The sequence below is a fragment of the Medicago truncatula genome, chromosome 6 (genome assembly GCF_003473485.1).
Source record: "Medicago truncatula cultivar Jemalong A17 chromosome 6, MtrunA17r5.0-ANR, whole genome shotgun sequence".
Classification (NCBI taxonomy): Eukaryota; Viridiplantae; Streptophyta; class Magnoliopsida; order Fabales; family Fabaceae; genus Medicago; species Medicago truncatula.
Window position 1 is genome coordinate 8,909,619 of NC_053047.1, and position 21,489 is coordinate 8,931,107.

Sequence of the window (21,489 nt, forward strand, 5' to 3'; positions counted from 1 at the left end):
TTTATTCAATATTGTTGTTATTCTTGCTTTTATTGTTTTATTGAGATTCAAAATGATATGGACACATACTTTTGAATCTAGAAATAGAATAACAATCTATCTTAAGTTATCACTCTAGACATGGATGTTAATATTTGATAATCACTTTTAATCTAGAACTTAATGCTTTTGGGTAATTTAATCGGTTGGGAAATCGTCGATTAAACTACCCAATCGACTTTGTGATCGTTTAAATGTTTGGGAAATCGATGTTTAAACGATCCCTTAGAAATAACGATATCATTTGGACACGAATGATATTGTCGAGTGATTGTGATAATATAGTTTAAAAAGCTAGAATCCGTTAATCGATCGAGAGATTGCAGCTGTTACGCTTGGTTGATGTCTCTGACCGCAAGCGGAATAGCCCTATCTCTTCTCGTTTTACTTTTATGTCTATTAGGAAAATAGTTTTACACAAACAAACAATTTATACCCAAACACTTAACATGACAAATATTGCGAAAATGCTTATGAAATATGCAACTCCCTGTGGACACGATCCTATTATACTTACGTGTAAATAGTTTTATGAGAGGTAAAAATCTTTCATCAGCTGTGGACCGTCATTATATTCCTAAGAGTTTAGGGACCCACAGGAAGGACTTAAACACCATCTTTAGGGACCTAAAAGGTTCTTCAGAAAGTCTGTGAAGATTGGGCGCGTTATCCTATAAGACGTCGCCACGCTACAGACTTCAAAACCGGCCTAAATCTATTCTTTAGCTCTAAAGCACCACGCCTTGTACCAAAACTTGTGCTTGGGGGCTGTGGACCGTCATAATATTCCTAAGGACCTAAGAGACCTCCAAAAGGGCTTCTTAGACCCTCAAAAAGGGCTTAGCGCCCTTGAAGAGAGCCCAAAAGCCCAAGGCGCAGAAGCCGCCTTTCTAAACCTCTAGAACCTTCTAGAAACCACCCAAAAGGCCTAAATACCCCTATTACTTGGAGACTAAGCAACCAAAACCCAAGCCCATAGAAGACTATAAATACCACCCTTGAGAACATTCTCAAGTATCCAATATTCAGTCTAAACCCTAATAGACGATTCTTAACCCTAGAATCCTTATTGTACTTTTTCTGCAAGTACACAACTAAAACCACAATCTTTAAAATAGGGGGTGACAGAAGGGGAGGTTCTGATGTACCAGATTCGGCTTTTAGATGGCCAAAAAAGAAATGAGGAGGAGAGATTCCGGTGGAGGGAGGTATTGAAGTGGAAGAAATAGTCACAAGAAAGGGGGGGTTTGAATTGTGACCCTTTTAAAATTTAATCCTGAAACTTAACAAGTTTATGTACTCAAGAAAATTCTTGGTAAATGTTAAATAAAAGAAGATTATAAAATATTTAGATATTTAAACAGTTGTTTTATAAAGGACCAGAATGTTCTGGATAACAGTTATAAGATTAATTATTTAAACTGAATGATAAAATAATATTATGGTTAATTAAGGACCAGAGAACTCTGGATTAATTTGGTTGTGATTAATTAGTACTAGAGCATTCTGGAGATAAATAAATATTAATGCTTGTGATAGTGTGTGCATATCGTGTAAAAATAAAAGAGAGAGAGAGAGAGAGAGAGAGAGAGAGAGAGAGAGAGAGAGAGGGAGAGAGAAAGAAGAATAACACAGGAGAGTTATCCTGGTTCACCAAACCCGGCTACTTCCAGTCCCCACACTTCGTGTGAGATTATCCACTATAGTATGCAGTTGGTAGAAACTTCTAACCAACACTATAAGGTCTTGATCACACCAGATCAGTCCGTAACCACTGTATTATCAACCTCAGCAGGCTTCTACAATTCTTTGCTTTCGCACAAGAAAGGTTGGAACTCTTCCTATCTCAAACTATTAAGCCCAATAGACTTGAGATCTAGTTATCTCTTTGTGAGGTGATTGTTTGGATCGAATGTCTCAAACAAAAATAAGAAAGATGTTGTTTGGATCTAGCGTCTCAAACAAAAGATGTGTAGGATGTTGTTTGGAACTTTATATGTCAAACAAACTATCCTTGTATGAGTACAAACTCATAAATATGTTCTCAATGAGAATTAAAGATGATTGTTGAAAGAGATGTTGAAGAGATTGATAGTTTTTGCTTTTTATTTCAAACTCTTGCATTTCTCCTTCAATGTCCTCTTCTATTTATAGAGCTGAATCCCTTGGAGAGCAAGCTAATAAAGAGCTGTTGTGCTTCCAATTTGAATTTGAATTTTGGCTCCAAAGAGACTTGGGGAGAAAGCATGTAGAGAATGTTTCTTCAGTTTCGCCCAGATCATTCTCTCAGTTCCAACCAAACTTGAACGAAATTGTAGAGCACGTGCTTGCTAGTAGGTGATGAGCTGTGATCAAGCCTTTTGTAACTTGCTGCCCACTTGATGATTTTTGCTGAAGTCATCTTGATGATGTCATGTAGCTTAGAGATAGATATTGATTGTTTGGATATTCCTTTTCCTCAAAATTCCTTAATGGATTGAAAAAGCCACATGAGGGCCCAAAGCAACACGTTTTGCAAGATGTCATTTGTTGTACTCTTGATGTAGAAACTTGCTGGTCACGTGTTGATGTCATCTTGATGTCATATGATGATGTCATATGCTTTTATCACAAGGAACAACTTTTGAGATCTTTCTTTGGTGGTTTTGCTTACCCAGAACGTTCTCTCTGTACAAGCCAAACTTGAGCAAAGAAGGAACATGTTCTGCAAGTTGTTATAAGCTGTAATATTGTTGTAGAAGCTTGTTGATGTCACCTTGATGTCATACAATGATGCCACTCAAGAATGTCACTTGCTTTATTTCCAAGGAACACTTGTGATCAATTCTTTGAAGATATTTTCACTTTATTCCTTAATGGATCGAAAAATGCATAGGGCTTATGCTGATTTTATTCCATAAAAAGTTCTAAGGCCCATGTGCAAATACACTATAGATTTGCCTTGATTTCTTGCCTTTTAATGCCTTTAAGGATCTTGATTCTTATGATCATTGATCCTTCTTTTGGTGAGAGAAAGAGAATAACAATTTTTTCTTGATCTTTGATTCTGCACATTCTTGACATTTATCAAAAGATCATTTTTGTCATTTGCTTTGATGAAGATGCTTTGTTATCTTTGTGAGGTCAGAACGTTCTCAAGAACATTCTCACTGAAACATTCTCACAAAACACATTAGTAGATAACAAGATAATAAATGTAAATATGTGTTAAAAAAACATAAAGTGAGGATGTTCTCTTCACTTTGTATGACCAGTATGTTCTTTGTAAGAACATGAGAAACTTTTCTCAAAGTAAAAATTCATTTGATTGATTTCTATTCTCCCGAATCATATTTTAAAAAATGATGGAAGATTTTTGGATCATCTTATGTTTTTTTATGATAGAATCTTCATGCATATGATCATGAATTTTCTTCCTTGATAATTCTCCAATTAATGAATAATTCATTCATCGGTTGGTTTCTCCTCAAAGTTGATTCTAATTATTTCGATGAAGTAATGAGAATAATTTCGAGTGTAATAATCATCTTCATCATAAGAACCTTCTTTTCATCAAAGTTGATAATGTTCTCTTCTATATAAGAAGACAATATCTTCTTTGGTAAATCAACCTTGAATTGTTTGATGATGCAATTCTTCTCATAATTCCTCTTAGTGATTCCACACAATGTTTCTTGTTCATTGAGTGTCTTTCAAATATTAATCCTTTATTCCTCGAATCTTTTAAGGCTTTGTTGAAAACCATGTGGTGACGAGGATGAGTCAATTGATCATAAAATACATCTTCTTGTTGAATCTTCAATCAACACTCATTTGATTCAAACAATATTTTTTCTATATCTTCTTTGAGCTTGTGATGCTACTGTTTTGGTATTCTTTCATTGAATGTATATATATGCACTTGTAAGAGACTTAATTCTTGTCTACTTCTCTGAAAAGACTTAAGTGCAAACATCAGTAGATCACCATTCATAAAATTTAGCGTTTATTCCATAAGGTTTGTTATCATTAAAACATTCATCAAAAAGATTTTTGGTTCAACAGGTATGGGTGGAGGTGAGAACGACAAACACAAACAATAACTACAACATCACAATGATGAAAATGGACCGAATAGGTGAAGGAGTTTACAAGAACGAAAGAAGAAAAACAAGGGAAAGGTGTCTATTACACTAACCAAACAACAACATATATGCTGACGGATCACTACCAAAGTAGTGGAGGCGGCGGCTCTAGGGGATCTAGGAAACCCTAAGCCGCGAGAGGAAGGGGGCGCCGCTGACTCTCAAACCGGCTCTCTTTCTATGACCAAACGGTGGCCCAGAAGTCTAATGTTGGACGGAGGCCCGACGTAGACTCATAACCCACGGTGGATCCTCTCATATCCACACTCCATATCTACTTTTGATTTGCACTGAACAGAGGCTCTGATCGATAGTGAACTCAAGATTCTCTCAATCTACTATAATGCCTCCTACCCACTTCAAAGACTAATGGCCGACAGTTATCACACTTTACTCTAACCTTAAACATATCACTCTTGTTCACATATTAACTTTAGTGTCTAAGTACCCCCTACCCAAAAAAAAAAAAAAAAACCCCAAACTTGACTTCAACAAACTCCTCGTCGAATGTCGGATGTCTCCTCTGATCAGCACAAATCACGTTGTGTATTCTTTTTAAGATTTTTTTTTTTCATTTTGAATTTCAATAAATTTGAAAATAATTTACATTTTCTAATTTTCTTTTTATCATTTGAAGTAAAACTTCACACAACAATTTTGTTTTAAACTATTGTTAAAAAAAGTTTTGTTTTACACCAAATCATCATAACCATAGTCAAGTCTTTCTATTTCTTTCTTTTCTTCTCTCAACTTTCACAAAACTCAACCACCACTCTCTTCTTCTTCCGCTATGGCGGCGAATCAACCTAAATCCTCCGATGTGTACGTTTCGTTCTCTGCGTTTCATCGATACTTTTCATCTTCTCTTTCGTTTCAATTTCCATAATTTTGATTGTGTTTGTTTTTTACAGTAAGGAAAAAGCAAAAGGATATTTATTATTGATTTTATTACACTTTTCATTCGTGCATCGGACATTCATCTCATCATTTATATTTATTTTTATGATATTAATATAATTTTAAATTTAAATAAATTCAATCTAATATATTGACACGTGTATTCGTGCACACAAACTTATAAAACTTATTTAATATCTAACTTGCCCGGTCTCTAAACTAGTGTTAATTAAAATCATCAATCTAATTAAATTTGAACTTTTAAATTACTATCTTAATTTTTCAAAGTTTAATAATTTATAGTCTTTGATTTATTAATTTTGTTAGGTCTGCAACAATTTAATATTTTCCCGCTCATTTGCTGTATTATGTTAGCAATAATTTAACCTAATTATTTAATGTTTATCAAAAGTTAAATTATGTTCCTAATTTTATGCTATTGATTGATTTAAATTACAAAAAGTTTTCCTACAAGAAGTTTGGTTCTAATGTGCCCCCTTAAAACGATGGGAATATACACCAATTAACGTAAGTTGTGGAGAATGTTGGGTAATTTAAATTTCAATGATAATCGCATTTATTGTTCATTCCAATTGAAAGATCAAAATCTGTGCCGGGTCGATATCATGTTGCAATATCAAGGACATAATATGATATGGTACAATACCAATATATATGATAATTAATATTATGAATTTAATTAAAACAATTATGACATTCAACTAAACACTATTTTGTATATGACGCGTACGATAGCGAGTCGATGGTCTAGTTTACTCAAATTTCTTTGGTAACAAGAAAGGAAACTAACCCTACCTATAAATATCTTCGCAAGACCCAAATCCCTTTAACCTTTCATTTCTTTCTATTTCTTTCTATTTCTTTCTTTTCTTCTCTCAACTTTCACAAAACTCAACCACCACTCTCTTCTTCTTCCGCTATGGCGGCGAATCAACCTAAATCCTCCGATGTGTACGTTTCCTTCTCTGCATTTCACCGATCCTTTTCATCTTCTCTTTCATTTCAATTTCCATAATTTTTGATTTTGTTTAATTTTTACAGTAAGGAAAAAGCAAAAGGATATTCCATCACTTCGATTGACGAACACAGAAAAGACTCACATAGATTTATTGTTCAAGAAGCCATTGAAGATGACAACTCCTTCGTCGCTCTTAATCCTCATGTTATGAAAGAGCTTCAAATCTTCCGCGGTGACACTATCTTGATCAAGGTATTATTGGATTAGGTTTTTGTGTTTTTGATTAGTTAGGGTTCGGTTAAACTAAGTCAATTTGTTATCAAAATGTGTTACATTAGGGTTTCATGTTAAATTTGATACCTGAATTGTAACTATGAAGCATAGTACCTGTTTGGATTGGTGTATTTTTGTGTCTGTATATTAATTATGAATTTCGTTTTTGTGTTTTATCATGTTTGATTAGGGTTGTACGTTTCATATGTGATGTTTATGTTTCTGTTTGGTGTTTTTGGTTATTAGGGTTATGAAAAGAAAGATACTATTTGTATTGCATTGGATCACGAAGCATGTGAAGTGACAGCAATAACAATGAACACGGTTGTGAGGAACAATCTTAGGGTCGATATTGGAGACATTGTTTCGGTGTATCAATGTGCTGATGTCGAATATGGAAAGAGAGTTCACATACTTCCCGTCAAAGATACTATTGAAAGTGTTACTGGAAACCTCCTTGATGAATATTTAAAACGTGAGTTACTGTTTCATTCTATAATTGCCATAGTGATTTATTTTTCTTCTTTTGTTGATACGTCCTTGACAATAATGATTGAATATGTAAATGTGTATTCGACAATAATGACTGAATTGCATCTCTAGAGAGCAATTTTCTAGATGATTACTATTTTGATTTCTCAAAAATTACATCCCTATTAAATGAAATAGGATATGGACATCAATTTGTTACCATCATTTCATATTCACAATCTTGTATCTGTGATAGGTGACCATAAATTTTGTGCTGTTTCTCTAAAAATTCTGGCATTGTCAGTGTTTGTACTTCAATTTGTAGGATAGAATTGTATTGACATACCAGGCAGTTCATTTTGAGATTTTTTACTTGCAAATTATGAAATTTGGAATCGCAATAGGCCACAATCCGACTTCCTAACTGCTATTTTGATTGGCAGCGGCCCCCTTCTGACATAAATTTGTTTTATTCTATTTTCTTTTGAATTCTAATCCTAGTTTTATGTTTGCAGCTTATTTCTTGGAGGCTTATCGACCAGTGAGGGAAGGCGACTTCTTCCCTGTGAGAGGTGGGATGAGAACATTATACTTCAAAGTCATTGAAACTGACCCACACAAGTACTGTCTTGTTGCCCCTGACACCAAGATCTTCTGTTTAGGAGAGCCCGTTAAAAGGGAAGATGATTGCATAGATGAGGTTGGTTATGACAGCATTGAGAAATACATTAGCCCCTACTCTGGCCGGACCAGAATCTCTCGTCTCCTCTTCATCGCCAGTCATCACAACAACAACCCCGCAATGCAGTTGAAACTGCTTCTTTTGGCCTTTAATGAAACCAAGAAGGGAACAGATGTCAAAATCATGGAGAAAATTCTCAATGAACTAGACAAGTTTGAAGAGATTGACAGAAGTTTCCTTGATGAGATCAAGGATTGGTGTGATTCTATCTTGAAGAACGAGAAACAAGTCTATAGTGAATCAGAAAATGATCTTACTTTCTATCGGGTAATATATTATTCTATAATTTTCAATGTCTCAATCTGCAATTATTGATGTTGTATTTATTAAATTTTGCTGATCAAAAGTGTCAGTGCTATAGAGATATTGTTGTTCATTTTTTTTATAACTGGTGTAGGATCTTCTTTCAAAATTGGATAAGATCAAAAAGGAAGATACCTTTCTCATGAAGGAGATCGCTACCTGTATTGATATGCATCTTGGTTCTGCTTATGGCGCTGATGAGGCTTGGTGTGTTGATATTGAGAAGAACTTACAGGTCTTACTCTATAATTTTCTATTATTATATTCTAGGGGAGGTCATTTTAATTTTCTATATATACTTGTGGTTTATTAAGTTGTAGACTTGTGGTTAATTAATTTGTAGACCTTAATTAAGTTGCAGACTTTGATTAAAGGCCGGATATGCAAGGGATACAATGATATTGGAGATTTTTACTATGCTCATGGGGATATAGGGTCTGCTATTAATATGTACATGAAGTGCCGGGTTTATTGCACTACATTGACGGAAACAATTAAGATGCGACTGAATGCAATTTTGGTCTGCATTGAGTTGGGTCAGCTGCGTTGTCTTGGTACCCATTTAAACAGGGCTGGCGTGGATATCAAGTCACATGATCCAAGTGTTTTAGCTGCTGTTGACCCAAGTTTATTTGTTAAACTTCGTTGTGCTCTTGCTCTTAACTATCTCTATAAAAAAGAGTACAAACTTGCAGCTGAAAAGGTTTGTTTACATACATTTAATTTTATTTTAATTTTTGTCCTGTGTTGTTCATTATTGTATAACCATATTTGGTTATTATTTGTTTCAGTTCATAGAGATAAGCACCAATCTAGGTAATCAGTACATCGAAGTGATTTCTGCTAGGGATGTAGCAATTTATGGTGGGCTATGTGCTCTAGCTTCTTTTGATTCGACAGAATTACAGGCATGTGCTCGGTTTATTGTTCTCCTTGTTGTAAATGGCAATTACATTTGTCTTTCTGATTTTATTTTCTTTTATCTGCAGAATAAAGTTTTAGATAATACTGTTTTCTTGGATTTCTTAAAGAGAGTGCCTGATGTTTGGGAGCTTATAGTTGAATTTAATAAAGAGTAAGATGGTGCATTTTCTTTATTCTCTGCTGAATGATTTCACTCATCACATTTCTGTATTCTTAGATACTGTTGAGTTGGCTCTAAAAGTCTTTTCTTTCTTTTTAGAAACTGTTGTGTTCGTCCGAGTAAGAGCTTAAGTAAACTAAAATCAATCTTGATGCTGGACATTCATTTGAATTCTCATGTTGACACACTCTATGAACAAATCAATCAAAGGGCCGTCAGTAAAAACTTTGAGCTGAGTCTACCTGAGTTGCAATCAAAAATTAATTCCTGTTGGACTCCAGACGAGGTATGCCCCTTTCCTAAACATTAAACTGTAAATATTAGAATCTTTCAACAAGGAAAAAAAGTATGATTCTGTAAGACTGTAACCATTTGAAATAATAATTATAGTTTAAAAATAAATGTCTTATGAGATGTGTCATTAAATCTTCTTCTATACCTGCAGGAAGTAGCTGATGATGATTTTCTAGCTGGCACGTATGAAGAATTATGTGGCTTCTATACAGATCTGGGTTTCTTTATAGAAGCGCTAAAAAGGAGCAAATACTCTCCGCCGCGTTTCTCCAAAAAGTACTACAAAAAGCCTAAGCCTGCTCCTGTGACACCAATTTCCCGTAAGTTCCTCCTTTTCCTTCAGTGTCATTTTCCATACTTTAAAATGTCCATCTCATTTATTGTGTAAATATTATAATAAAAACTAATAATCCTGCATACCTTAAATTTTGTGCTGACTTGAGTGCTGTCAATTGCGGATTGCAAAAAATAGCGGGTTGTTCAAATTGGCACGACTGACGTGTATGGTAATTGATTAGCAGAGTAAGGGACTTTAAACTTTCTTTATTTAAGAGGGAATAGATGGAGGATAGTCCATTAGTTACACGTAGAGGGAAATTAATAATTAAGAATATAGGTATTGGTCGCACCACTGAGAACATGGAGTTAAATGGTCATTTTTAAGAATTGGATATTCCCTAAAAATGAATGGATGCTGCATTTTTTTAGATCTTTTACTTCTGCACATGTTGTGCTTGGTTTTGAACTTGTTCATATTCTTTTTTTGTAGGCAAGAAAAGGAGCATTAAAGGTAGAATTGAAATTGCTGTTGAAGAGATTCGGAAGGGAATGTCAGATTTTACTTATCGTTCAGCTTTTGGTTATCATTGTGCCAATATTGGTGTGTACTCTCAACGCTGTCGTATCATGGCCGAATTATGTGACTATCGTGGTAATTTGAATGGGTTAAATGTGATTTTTAGGGGCGATGTGACCATTTTTCAATTAGGTGACATCTCTGTTACTCTTGGTCCCAATGGGACCACTTATAGTCGTAATGGGAATACAATTCCCAAGCTTGCCTAACTATACTATTTCCAACACAAATTTTGAAGTGATTGTGGGGCCGATGAGCCGATGAGACCACTTAAAGTTGTAATGGGAAAACAATTCCCAGTTTTGTCAAACACAGATTGTGAAATTTTATGAGTAATGAACATTGTTGCCTAGACTAGAATTAAATGCAGTTACCCCCTTTCCTTTAATTTTAATGTTTCCAATCAGACCGTGTGGGTCGTGGGTCATGTGTCCATTATGTTTCTGTGTGTAGTTTGTAGTTGTTAAGTGCTCATTAAATTATTTATTGATGATATGTTTTTACGTGTCATGTTTTTTTTTTTTTATTTTTTTTTTATAGTTTTTATGTTAACCTTGCATTTTAGTGATACAGTACGAGAAATTTGACGAATTCAATTTGTGAAATGGTTGATAAGGGTTGTTGTAGATGGTTTTGTTAACTGAGATAGTAAACTGTGATAATTGTGTGTGGATTGTATGCTTGACGGTGCTTTGCTATAGTCGATCGTGTATACATGCTTATATGTCACTTTCATTCTTATCCTTAGAAACCTTGTATTTGGATGTAGTTTTTGTTTCTTCTCTTTCCGACTTTACAAACAAAAAAAAATGTGAAGGATGTAGGGTGGATTTTTTTTCTTTTCATTTTTTATGGTTTGCATGTAGTGCTTCTCCGGTAGGCGATAATATGGAGGAAATGGTTAAGTTATAACTTAGGAAGAGTAGTGAACCTTACCTTGAAGGAAGGAATATACAGCTGGAATAACATTCGAGTATAACGATTAAGTTAAGATTGATGTTTTTCTTAGTGTTATATAAATGACCTTCTGGAGACAATTCCATCAATTGTTATTGATTAATAGAAGCAACAATAATATTTTTTGACAAAAACTATTGTGCACTTTTGGAAAGAAACTAGTTATATACAAGACCATTAGTAAAATTAGTAAATACTTACTTAGTCTTTTACAGTTCTGATTAAGCATTTGTTGTAGTGGGTGGCTAGATACCGTTTGACCCGGCTTTTTCTTATTTACTCACAATACCAATAAAGTACCTTAAAAAAAAAAAAACTTTTTTAGAATGCATAAAATTGTGTGGAATGAACTTTAACCAAAAGTTGTTGAATGCTATTTCAAAAAATTACTTCGTAATTTATTTCACAAACACTTCTCTTCAACTCACGCAGGCAACCTTATCTTTTATTTTTTAATATTATATTTCAATTTGTTTTTTCTTCCATTTAATTTTTTTTTTTTGAACCGATCCATATAATTTTTTTGAAAGGAGGTTCAATTTAATTTTATTATCTATTTTTGAAGGAATTTTATTATCTTTTTAGCACTTATATATTTAATTTTATTATCATTTAAGTATCACAACATCACAAATATTCTTATTCATGGTGTCATTGAATGACACCTAATATTTTTATTCCCTTTCTTCAACCTCACAAATGTTTATTTTGTTTATTTGATGTCATTGAAAGCATATGGCTGCCAAGGTCTTGTGTACTCCATCTCATGTAGATGGTGTTTCATGTGTGGGTTGGATCAGTTTTGATCAACTTGTTACTCAATCCAATCAAATTATATCGATATACGTTGAGTCAAAAACTTATATTTATTATGTCCTATTAATATTATCTTCTTCACGCAAGAGATTCTCTACATCCTTGATTCAAGACCAGGAACAACTCTTATTTCACCATCAAGAAGAACCAGACTTTGATACAATTTTTGCCACTTCCAAAACAGCCTTAACTTAAAACATTGGTGTGAGTCATCACGTTGAGCTAAGAATATATCCAGACAAGTAATTTTTAACATCAAATCTTCAATAAAAAACCTATTAGGTATATGAATATATTAACATATATGTTGCTCAATATCTACTTTTCCATTCGATGTAATTAAGATTTCTAATTCACATTTGTCACATCAACAATTGCAATCAAGATTTTTAAAGAATAGTAGGAAAGAGGTATTTAAGGTTTCAAAAAGAAAATCATGGCATAATGCGCCCCAAAGTAGATTTACCTATCAAAAGTAGTGACTTGCGAGCCAAGTTATATATACAAGAAGTATTCTGGTCAAATAATAAAAAATAAAACTAAAACTCCCACTGAAAAATAAGAGCAAAAACTAATACAACATAAAAAAAATTGACTGAACTCCTACGAGGAACACCAACCATAGCCGAACAAGCAAAAACTAGGACTAGAATCCCTCAATCAACAAACCCCTAGACAAATCTGGCACAAGATATTATCGATACCAACAAATAATGGGTTCACGATCAAACTCATAGAAGGAACATGCATGACCAAAATGTTTTCCTAAAAACCATTTCCAAAAGGTAAATTTAACCATATACACACATCAACTAGAGCACAAACGCCTCCTTCCCCAAAAAGATGTGAGCATTTCGGGATCTCCACAAGAACCACACAACAAATTGCTAGATTAATAAGAAACCTAACAACCCCCTACCTAAATTCGAACATAAAACTAAGAAGACTCGCTAAATCTAAAGGTAAAACCAACTCTCACCCCAACCACCCACCTAAATATATGATACCACACCCGGCTTAAATAATGACATCTAACAAAAAGGAGACAAACTGACTCCACATACTCATTACAGAAAATATAAGAAATACCACCAGGATCAACTATAATTCTCCTTAAAAAGAGTTTCTAACGAGTCAAAATCCTATCCTGAAGCAACTGAAGAGAAAACATTCATCTTGAAAGAAGACCACGACTCCCACAACCTTGCAAGAAGCTGCACATGCTGTCTTACCAGAGCAGTGCTCTCAATGCTGGACCTATGTGTGTTTTACCTTAAGAAAATGGCCACCGATGAATATGAAAAGTTTCCTCGTTTTTTTTACCACTTGCAACACCATCAGGCACTATATTTCAAGTTGCTATATATTAAACCAAACACTTGATTTAAAAAATATTTGATTACATAAGAATTGCGCAATACTATGAAATGCACCAACAGTTCAAATTCTAGGAAAATTTAGAAAACAGAATTAACAAGTCATACATTTTCAAATCCATTACTCAATTTCTTTCTTGTGAAACCCAAAAATTCTTTAACTTAATCATTCTTTCAGTCCTTTATGCTGTCTTATTTTCGCACAATCACACAATACTAGAATACCAAAAAATTAATGTTGTCTTAACGAAAAAATAAAAAAAATTATTTTCTTACTAAGAGAGCTTAAATTACTCTTCCTCTGATCTTTTTTTTTTTTTTTTTTTACAAAAATAAACGATATTTATTCATTCAAATTGATAGAGTACATCGATACAATACAAATCCAAATTCACTAAAAACAAAAAGGATGAATCTGTGAACAAACTCACAACATCCATGTTAATAGCATAAAACGGCAAAGTACCTATGCCTACAAATATGACTAATATGACTATATTCATGTCTCCGGATCTGCAACGTTGACGACACCAAAGTCATTGTCCTTGATCGGATCTGCACTTGCTCAAAGCTAATCTTTCAACCTGAATCAAATAAACACTGCACTAAGACGGAAAATAAAAAAATAAAAACAGCACAAAGACGGGAAATCAAAACAAACGAAGTCGTTCAGAGACGACAAAATGACAAAAACAAACGAAAGAAAACAGAAAATATGTGAAATCACTTATTCAATTAGGAGGATAGAAGGAAAAACAATTCGGATGGGTGATTTTTGGGTCAAAATTGACCTTAAATCACCCCTCTAAAAAGAAGAAGAAGAAAAGGGTGACGGCTAGAGTTTGAGAAGGAGAGAAGAGAGAGGAAGAAAAATTCTACTCTTCCTATGATCTTATGTTTAAATATAACGCCCTTTTATTTTTGACAAAAAAAATATATACATTTTTTTTATTAAAAGTAAACGATATTCATTCAAATTGATTGAATACATGGATATAATACAAATTCATTAAAATTAAAATGATGAATCTACAAACAAACTTGTAGCATCCACGTTAATAGCATAAAACGACAAGGGAGATAAGTCCATCAATATGACTATATTCATGTCTCCGGAATAACCATGCATCTAGATCTACAACATTGAGGACGCCAAAGTCATTGATTGGATCTGCTCTAGATCAAAGTTGGTCTGACAATATAAACTGAAGAAACACCTGGACAAGATATGAAAAACAGACAACTCTGCATAAAGACGAGAAACAAAACAACATCACACTAAACATTTTATGTATTACACAACAATTTAGTGATATAAAATAAATATTTTAGATCAAAATAAATGTTTAGTGGAAATTAAAAATATAAAAAAGAGGTTACTTTAAAGTACGCTATTAATTTTGATTGATTTGCAGCTCAGGATGCCGAGGATCGAACCAGCAACAACTAGTTCTTACATGACCGGTGCGAAGGTGTGACCCTGGCGATATTTTTGTGCAAGTTGTAAACTATAAAGGAATCTATGGTTGTCATGCGATCGCAAGTATTTATCATAAAATATTAACTCATAATAAATGCATTTTATAAATATATTCACAAAAAAAATACATTATATACTTGTATCAAAGAAATTACACAAGATTCACCACAAAACAAAAATCATACAAGAATACCAAAAACTTCATCTTGTCTTAATGAATAAATTAAAATACAATTTCTTTTTCATTAACGCTCTATTCTCATGTTATGTTTAAAAATACATTCCCTTCATAAGTAAATACACACTTCGTCGCCTAATAATCGTCACTTATGCATTTTTTATTTCTCTTAAAATAATTGTCACTTCAGAATGAGGTTGTGAGTAGCTCACTTGGTTTGGTTTGTGATAAGAGATTAAAAGAAGTTGATGTGTTAAAGGTTTAGAATTCAAGTTATGACAATGAGCAAAATACGAACATTTATTAAAGTAACACATTTTTCATTCAATTTTTTTTGTCATTACATATTATCAATGCAACATTTATTATTATTTTCCACTAGTATATTCTTATTTATAGAATTTCACTTCATTTAACCACTTCACTAACTACAATTAATAAGAATGTTTTAGTAAATGCTATTAATTTTAGGCTAAATTGACCTTTTGGTCCCTTAACTAATTCTTTGTTTTCGTTTTGGTCCCATAACTTCTAAAATCACCAAATTGGTCCGTTAACTCGTATAGCTTATGTCAAACCCGTTTTTCCGTGAAAACAATAACTGTGCCGTTAGTTAGTGATTACGTGGCGCAGCCAGATTGGCAGCCAGCGTGGCACGTATATAAAGGGTTTGTCTTTGGGTTTAGAGAGAGAAGTAACTCAACCGGTTTTAGAAACAAGAGAGTTTTAGAGAGAGAGTGGAGAAGACGAATCATCATCAACAACAAGAAGAAGAAATTCAAACCGGATTTTGCAAGGAACGATTCATGATCATCACCATGGATTCATCAGACGATGAAGGGGAAGCTGCGATGCACCAGGTACGTGTTTCTCTATTTTTTAGGGTTTGTTGGTATTCCCGGTTTAGGGTTTTTGTTTGTGGGTTCTAGTATTTGTTTTGGTGGTTTCTGGTATTCATGTTGGTTTTGGATTAGGGTTTCGCTAAAAAACCAAGTTGCAAACAAATTTTTAACAGATTTACGGTGTAAATGGGTGTAAATGTATATTTTCTTGGTTTAAGTTGATTATTCGCTATTTTTTACAGGCGGAAGGTACTTTTCTGCTTGTACTTCACCATGGGGGGGATTTTGTTGAATGGAACCACAATGCATATGATGGCAAAAACACTGTGTTAGAATGTGACCCTGATTACTGGAGTTATTTTTCTCTGTTAGCAACTATTAAGAGATTGGGGTACACGATGATTTCAAGCCTTTGGTACCATGACCCTAGTCTACTAGATGATTTAGTTAGGTTGAGAAGTGACAGAGGTTGTAGAAGGATGCAACACATAGCAGAAGAGAATAATAGGGTTCATATGTATGTAATACACTCTGCAGATGAACCCTTTGCTAATCTGGACCCTTTAGATGAAGCCAATGCCTTCCCTATACCAAATCCTGGAGTTGTGATAGAGGAAGTAGTAGATGATGCAGGAAATGTGGGAGGGCCAGTTATGAACCTTCCCATGCTTGAGTACCCAATAGGCAATGTTGTTAGCATGGGAGAGGAAGACCAAAATGAGGGAAATGGTATTGGCATGGGAGATGCAGACCAAAATGAGGGAAATGATGTAGTGTTTGAAAATGAGGGAAATGCTTTTGATGTGGAGAATCATGGTGATGTGGAGAATCATGCTGATGTGGGAGGTGAGTTGGATGGTGGGGACAACAATGTGGTTAATGAAGAGAATATTGTAATGGATGTGGGGCCCACTGAATTGAAAGAAACAAATGATGAGGGACCCACTATGTTGGATGGAGTGTTAAATAATGAAATAAATGTAGAGGGGGAATCTGTGGTTGTAAATGATTTTGGATCTAGTGGTTTGGGAAGACAAACTGATGAGGGGGTAGAAACTGTTGTGGATGAGTTATTTAGGGGTGAACCTGACATTAACTTAGCAGATTTTATTGATCCATATTGGGTAGGTGAGGAAGGAGGAGAAGATAAAGGTGAAGATAGTGCTCTGCAACATAACTTTGATGATTCAGAGGAAGAGTTAGGGGGTGAAGACTGGGATGGTGTGGTAGGAGGTCATGAAGCAGATGTAGTTAGTGACATTTTTGATGTTGAGAGGAATGTTGGGAATGTTGTTAATGAAGAAGCAATACAGGGAGATGTTGAAGCAGATCATAATGTGACTCAGGAAGCTGCATCTCAAGGAATTCAGATAGAACCTAGTGTGACTGCAGAGGCCAGTGGTAGTAAGCCAAAGAAAAGGAGGGGAAGACCAAGAGGATCAAGAGTACAATATATTGTGACTGAACCTGTGTTTGATGATGAGGTAGTGGGTGAGCAAACTAACACAAACCAAAATGTTGGTCAATCTAGCATAGTCAGAGTTGAGGAAGAGGAGTATAACAGTGATGTGTTAGAGAGTGGAGCTGAAAGTGAAGATGAAGAGGAAAATGGTGGGAATAAGCTTAAGTTTGCCACATTTAAGAAACCTGAAAATATGCGTGACTATGAGTGGGAGGTAGGGACTTATTTTGTGTCAAAGAAGGAATTTCAAGATGCTGTTAGAACATTTGCTGTACATTCTGGCAGGAATTTAAAGTTTGTTAAGAATGATAAAAGGAGGGTGAAGGTAATATGTCGTGGGAAGAAGGGTTCATGTGAGAGTCAAATGCACTGTGTAAAAATACCAGATGAGGAAACATGGCAATTGAGGAGGATAAAGGGTAAACACACTTGCAGTAGGGAGTACAAGCTAAGGATAATGAACTCAGATTGGTTAGGTGATAAGCTGCATTCAAGGGTGAAAGAGAATCCAAGCTTGCAGTTAAAGACTATTGTGACTAGAGCTCATGAAAAATGGAACATGAGGGTGTGTTGGAGTAAGGCTTATAGAGCTAGAGGTAAGGCTATTGATTTGGTGGATGGATCCTTTAGGGAGCAGTACACCAGAATATATGATTATGCCCATGAGTTATTAAGATCAAACAAAGAGTCAACTGTTTGTGTTACCACTAAACCATTCCAAGGCAATGAAGCAGACCTTGAGGCAATTGGAGCAGTTTTCTGTCCACATTTTGAAAGACTATATATTTGTTTGAAAGGGTGCAAAGATAGTTTTTTTAACTGTAGGAGTGTTATCGGGCTTGATGGTTGTTTCCTGAAGGGTTACTATGGTGGGATGTTGCTTGCTGCTATTGGAAGGGATCCTAATGATCAGATGCTTCCAATAGCTTATGCTGTGGTGGAAGGAGAGACCAAAGAATCTTGGAAGTGGTTCTTGGAGCTTCTAATTGGTGATTTAGGTGGACCAAGATTGTGTAAGACTTACACTTTTATTAGTGACCAGCAAAAGGTAGTTTTACTTCATTATTGTCTTTTTACATGTTAGACTTTTTTTCTGTTTAATTAACAATCACAATTACATTGCAGGGTCTTTTGCCAGCTATGGATGAGTTACTGCCTGATGTTGATCAAAGGTTTTGTGTAAGGCATCTGTACAATAACTTTAGGAAAAAACATCCTGGGAAAAAGTTAAAGGAGTTGATGTGGAGGGCAGCAAAAGCAACATATGAAAATGCATTCAATGATGCCATGAAAGATATCAAGGATATAAGTGAAGGAGCATATGAGTATCTCAAAAATATTCCTGCCAAGCATTGGAGCAAACACAAATTCACTGGTGATCCAAAATGTGACACTCTGGTGAATAACATGTCAGAGACATTTAACTCAACTATTATCATAGCTAGAGGTAAGCCAGTGGTGACCATGTGTGAGGACCATCAGAGTGTACCTGATGGAGAGATGGGAAGCAAACAGGCAGAAAGCTGCAATGTTGGAGGATGGTGTGTTACCCAACATTAAGAAAAAGTTAGACAGAGAGTCTTCATTTACTAACAATTGGTTGGTCAGGTATGAATGCTTGTATTTATTAATGGTATGTTTATCAATGTTTATACTTGCAGTAGCGATACTAATTTTATGAAATGTTATATTTGTAGGCGTGCAAATGAGTTTGATTATGAAGTTAGACATGTTTCTTTAACTGGTCACAAGTTTCATGTCAACCTGCAAAGATGGTCTTGTGACTGCAGGAAATGGTTACTAACAGGATTGCCCTGCTGTCATGCTATTTCATGTATGAAGAAGTTCGACATGAACATATTTGACTTTGTTCCAGATATCTTCATGAAGGACAAATATGTAGCATGTTACTCTAGTTCCATTTATCCGGCTAATGGTCAAAGTTTATGGCAAAGGACTGAGTACACTGATCTTCAGCCACCACCCATCAAAAAACAACCTGGTAGACCAAAAAAGAGAAGAAACAAGGATGCTAATGAATTGTTGGACAACACTCAGATGAAAAGGGCAAGATGGGGTATAAAATGCAGTAGGTGCAAGCAGAGTGGACATAACAAGTCCACCTGCAAGCTTCCACCACCACCAAGTCAACCCTCATCAAGCCAAAATCCAACTTCTGGTCAAAGGACATCAGTCCAAAATCCAACTTCTGCTCAAGGCACATCAGTGCAAAATCAACCACCACCACCACTTCAAAATCAACCTCCACCACCAACAGCTGTAACATCAACAACGCAAGGCAATACAATGCAGCATCTGCAAGGACCTCAGCAACAGAACCCAACTGGTGCAACATCTGCAAGGACCTCAAATCAACATAACAAAACCAGAAAAAGAAGGAAGGGCAAGGATAAGGTTTCATCAACACAACCAAACATGAAGAAGAAGAAAGTGTTTGCTAGGGTTAAGGGTTCAACTTCAAGTCAACATTAGAAGTTCATAAGATTCTGCTAGGGCCAATATGTTTTGCAGTTATTTCTAAGTGCCCCTTTTTTGATGTAATGCCTATGTGCATATATTTTCATGTAATGCTATGTGATAATTTAGGTGTTGGATTAATATTTTGATGCTAATGACCAAGAACTTGTTTATGGTCAGTGACAATTTAGGTCCTTAAGTATATTTTGATGCTAATGACCAGGTACTACTTCATTATGGTCAGTGACAATTTAGGTCCTTAAGTATATTTTGATGTTAATGACCAAGTACCTTATTTTGATGTAATGACAATGTTGGAATGAATCATTACTTTATGAAATTATCTATGTGCATATCATTAGGGATTCAATCATTATAGTCATACTTGACTTGGTATAATCTTCATTTTGGTCGAATTTAAGGACCATACCATTTCAAATTACAGAGACATTCATTCAAGACTAGGCATAATTGAAAATTGATTCAAAATACAGAGACATTCATTTCATAATTGAGCCTTGATTCATTCATTCATAATTAACAATACAAAGACATAATTCATTAATACAACAAGACTTTGAAAGCCAAAATGCTACAATCTAATATTCAACCTATTTCAAGTAAATATTGCTCCAACTGCTACTAACATTGCAGCTAAGAATTGTTCCTAATACTAGGCAAACACCAAAACAGCATAATCCAAAAATCAGAGAAATTTTCAACCAAAATCTTGTCTTCTCAAGCACTGTCTTCAACTTCTGATTTTTTTTCTCCAATTTCGCAATCTTAATATCCCTTTCATCAATGAACTCTTCATCAACTAACTTGAAAAAACTACAGCCTTTGTCGTACTGATTTTTGTAGTTTCTACATCCCCAGAACTTTTTTCCACAATTTGGATTCTGACTATCAGTAACAGTTCGAACAACAGTATCTTCACCACACCTGCATTCAAAAATTACTCTCTTTCTCAGATTCGAACCGACGGAACCAGAACACTGACTCATTTGCTTCGACATTTTCTAGAATCAAATGCAAAGGGCAACGGCGACCGCGAAGAAGATCTGATAAAGAAGATGATTTTGAACAGATAGAAGGAGAAGAAGATGATGGCAATTTTCAAAGGAGAAGAGAAGTAGATCTGAGAAGGAGAAGAACCCTAATTTTGGATTTATGAAGTTTTTATGCCTTTATATACGTGCCACGCTGGCTGCCAATCTGGCTGCGCCACGTAATCACTAACTAACGGCACAATTATTGTTTTCACGGAAAGACGGGTTTGACATAAGCTATACGAGTTAACGGACCAATTTGGTGATTTTAGAAGTTATGGGACCAAAACGAAAACAAAGAATTAGTTAAGGGACCAAAAGGTCAATTTAGCCTTAATTTTATAGTTAAAATCAACACAATTAATCATTTATTTAAGGGCAATGCTAACCGGTGCTCCCGAGGCACCGGATAAGGAACAATAAATAGGCAATAAATAGATGGATCTCACTTGATTTACCTTAATTAAAGTGTAAAATATTTTAACTAATTAAAATTAATAAATGTTATATTCAATATCTCTCTGTCATCATCAATACCATATTCAAATTTTTTTATTTTTTTTATCTTTCAACAAATAAAATATTCAATCTTTTTTTTTACGCTACGTTCAATTTATTAGGTATTATTTAAAAAAAAAATTGTTCTTTTTTTACATCTTGTCTTTATGTTTTATTTTTATTTTTATATATTATCGTTTTTATTTGTATATGATAAATAACATAATTGATGATGTTAGTGCTACAAAAACAAACAATAAATACAACTATATCTTATTTTAATTAGTT

General features: G+C 34.5%; 1 protein-coding gene and 1 long non-coding RNA gene across 5 annotated transcripts; both read left to right on the forward strand.

Moving 5' to 3' along the window:
- Positions 1-1,129: 1,129 nt before the first annotated feature.
- On the forward strand, positions 1,130-4,180 carry LOC120575915 (uncharacterized). Its single transcript, XR_005642162.1, has 2 exons — positions 1,130-1,247; positions 4,084-4,180. It is a non-coding gene; the product is annotated as an uncharacterized lncRNA (long non-coding RNA).
- Positions 4,181-4,890: 710 nt separating this feature from the next.
- LOC11413950 (uncharacterized) lies at positions 4,891-10,456 on the forward strand. Of its 4 annotated transcripts, none has more exons than XM_039834954.1 (11): positions 4,891-4,985; positions 6,123-6,291; positions 6,559-6,787; positions 7,299-7,792; positions 7,923-8,063; positions 8,172-8,531; positions 8,620-8,736; positions 8,818-8,903; positions 9,012-9,198; positions 9,358-9,526; positions 9,976-10,456. In XM_039834954.1, the coding sequence occupies exons 1-11, from the start codon at positions 4,954-4,956 to the stop codon at positions 10,269-10,271; spliced, it is 2,280 nt and encodes a 759-aa protein (XP_039690888.1). In that variant the 5' UTR covers positions 4,891-4,953; the 3' UTR covers positions 10,272-10,456. The 4 variants fall into 4 exon arrangements, with proteins under 4 accessions (XP_039690888.1, XP_024641541.1, XP_039690890.1 ...); XM_024785773.2 differs by lacking the exon at positions 4,891-4,985 and adding an exon at positions 5,934-6,032; XM_039834956.1 differs by lacking the exon at positions 4,891-4,985 and adding an exon at positions 5,934-6,032 and having other exon boundaries at positions 8,184-8,531.
- Positions 10,457-21,489: the final 11,033 nt, after the last annotated feature.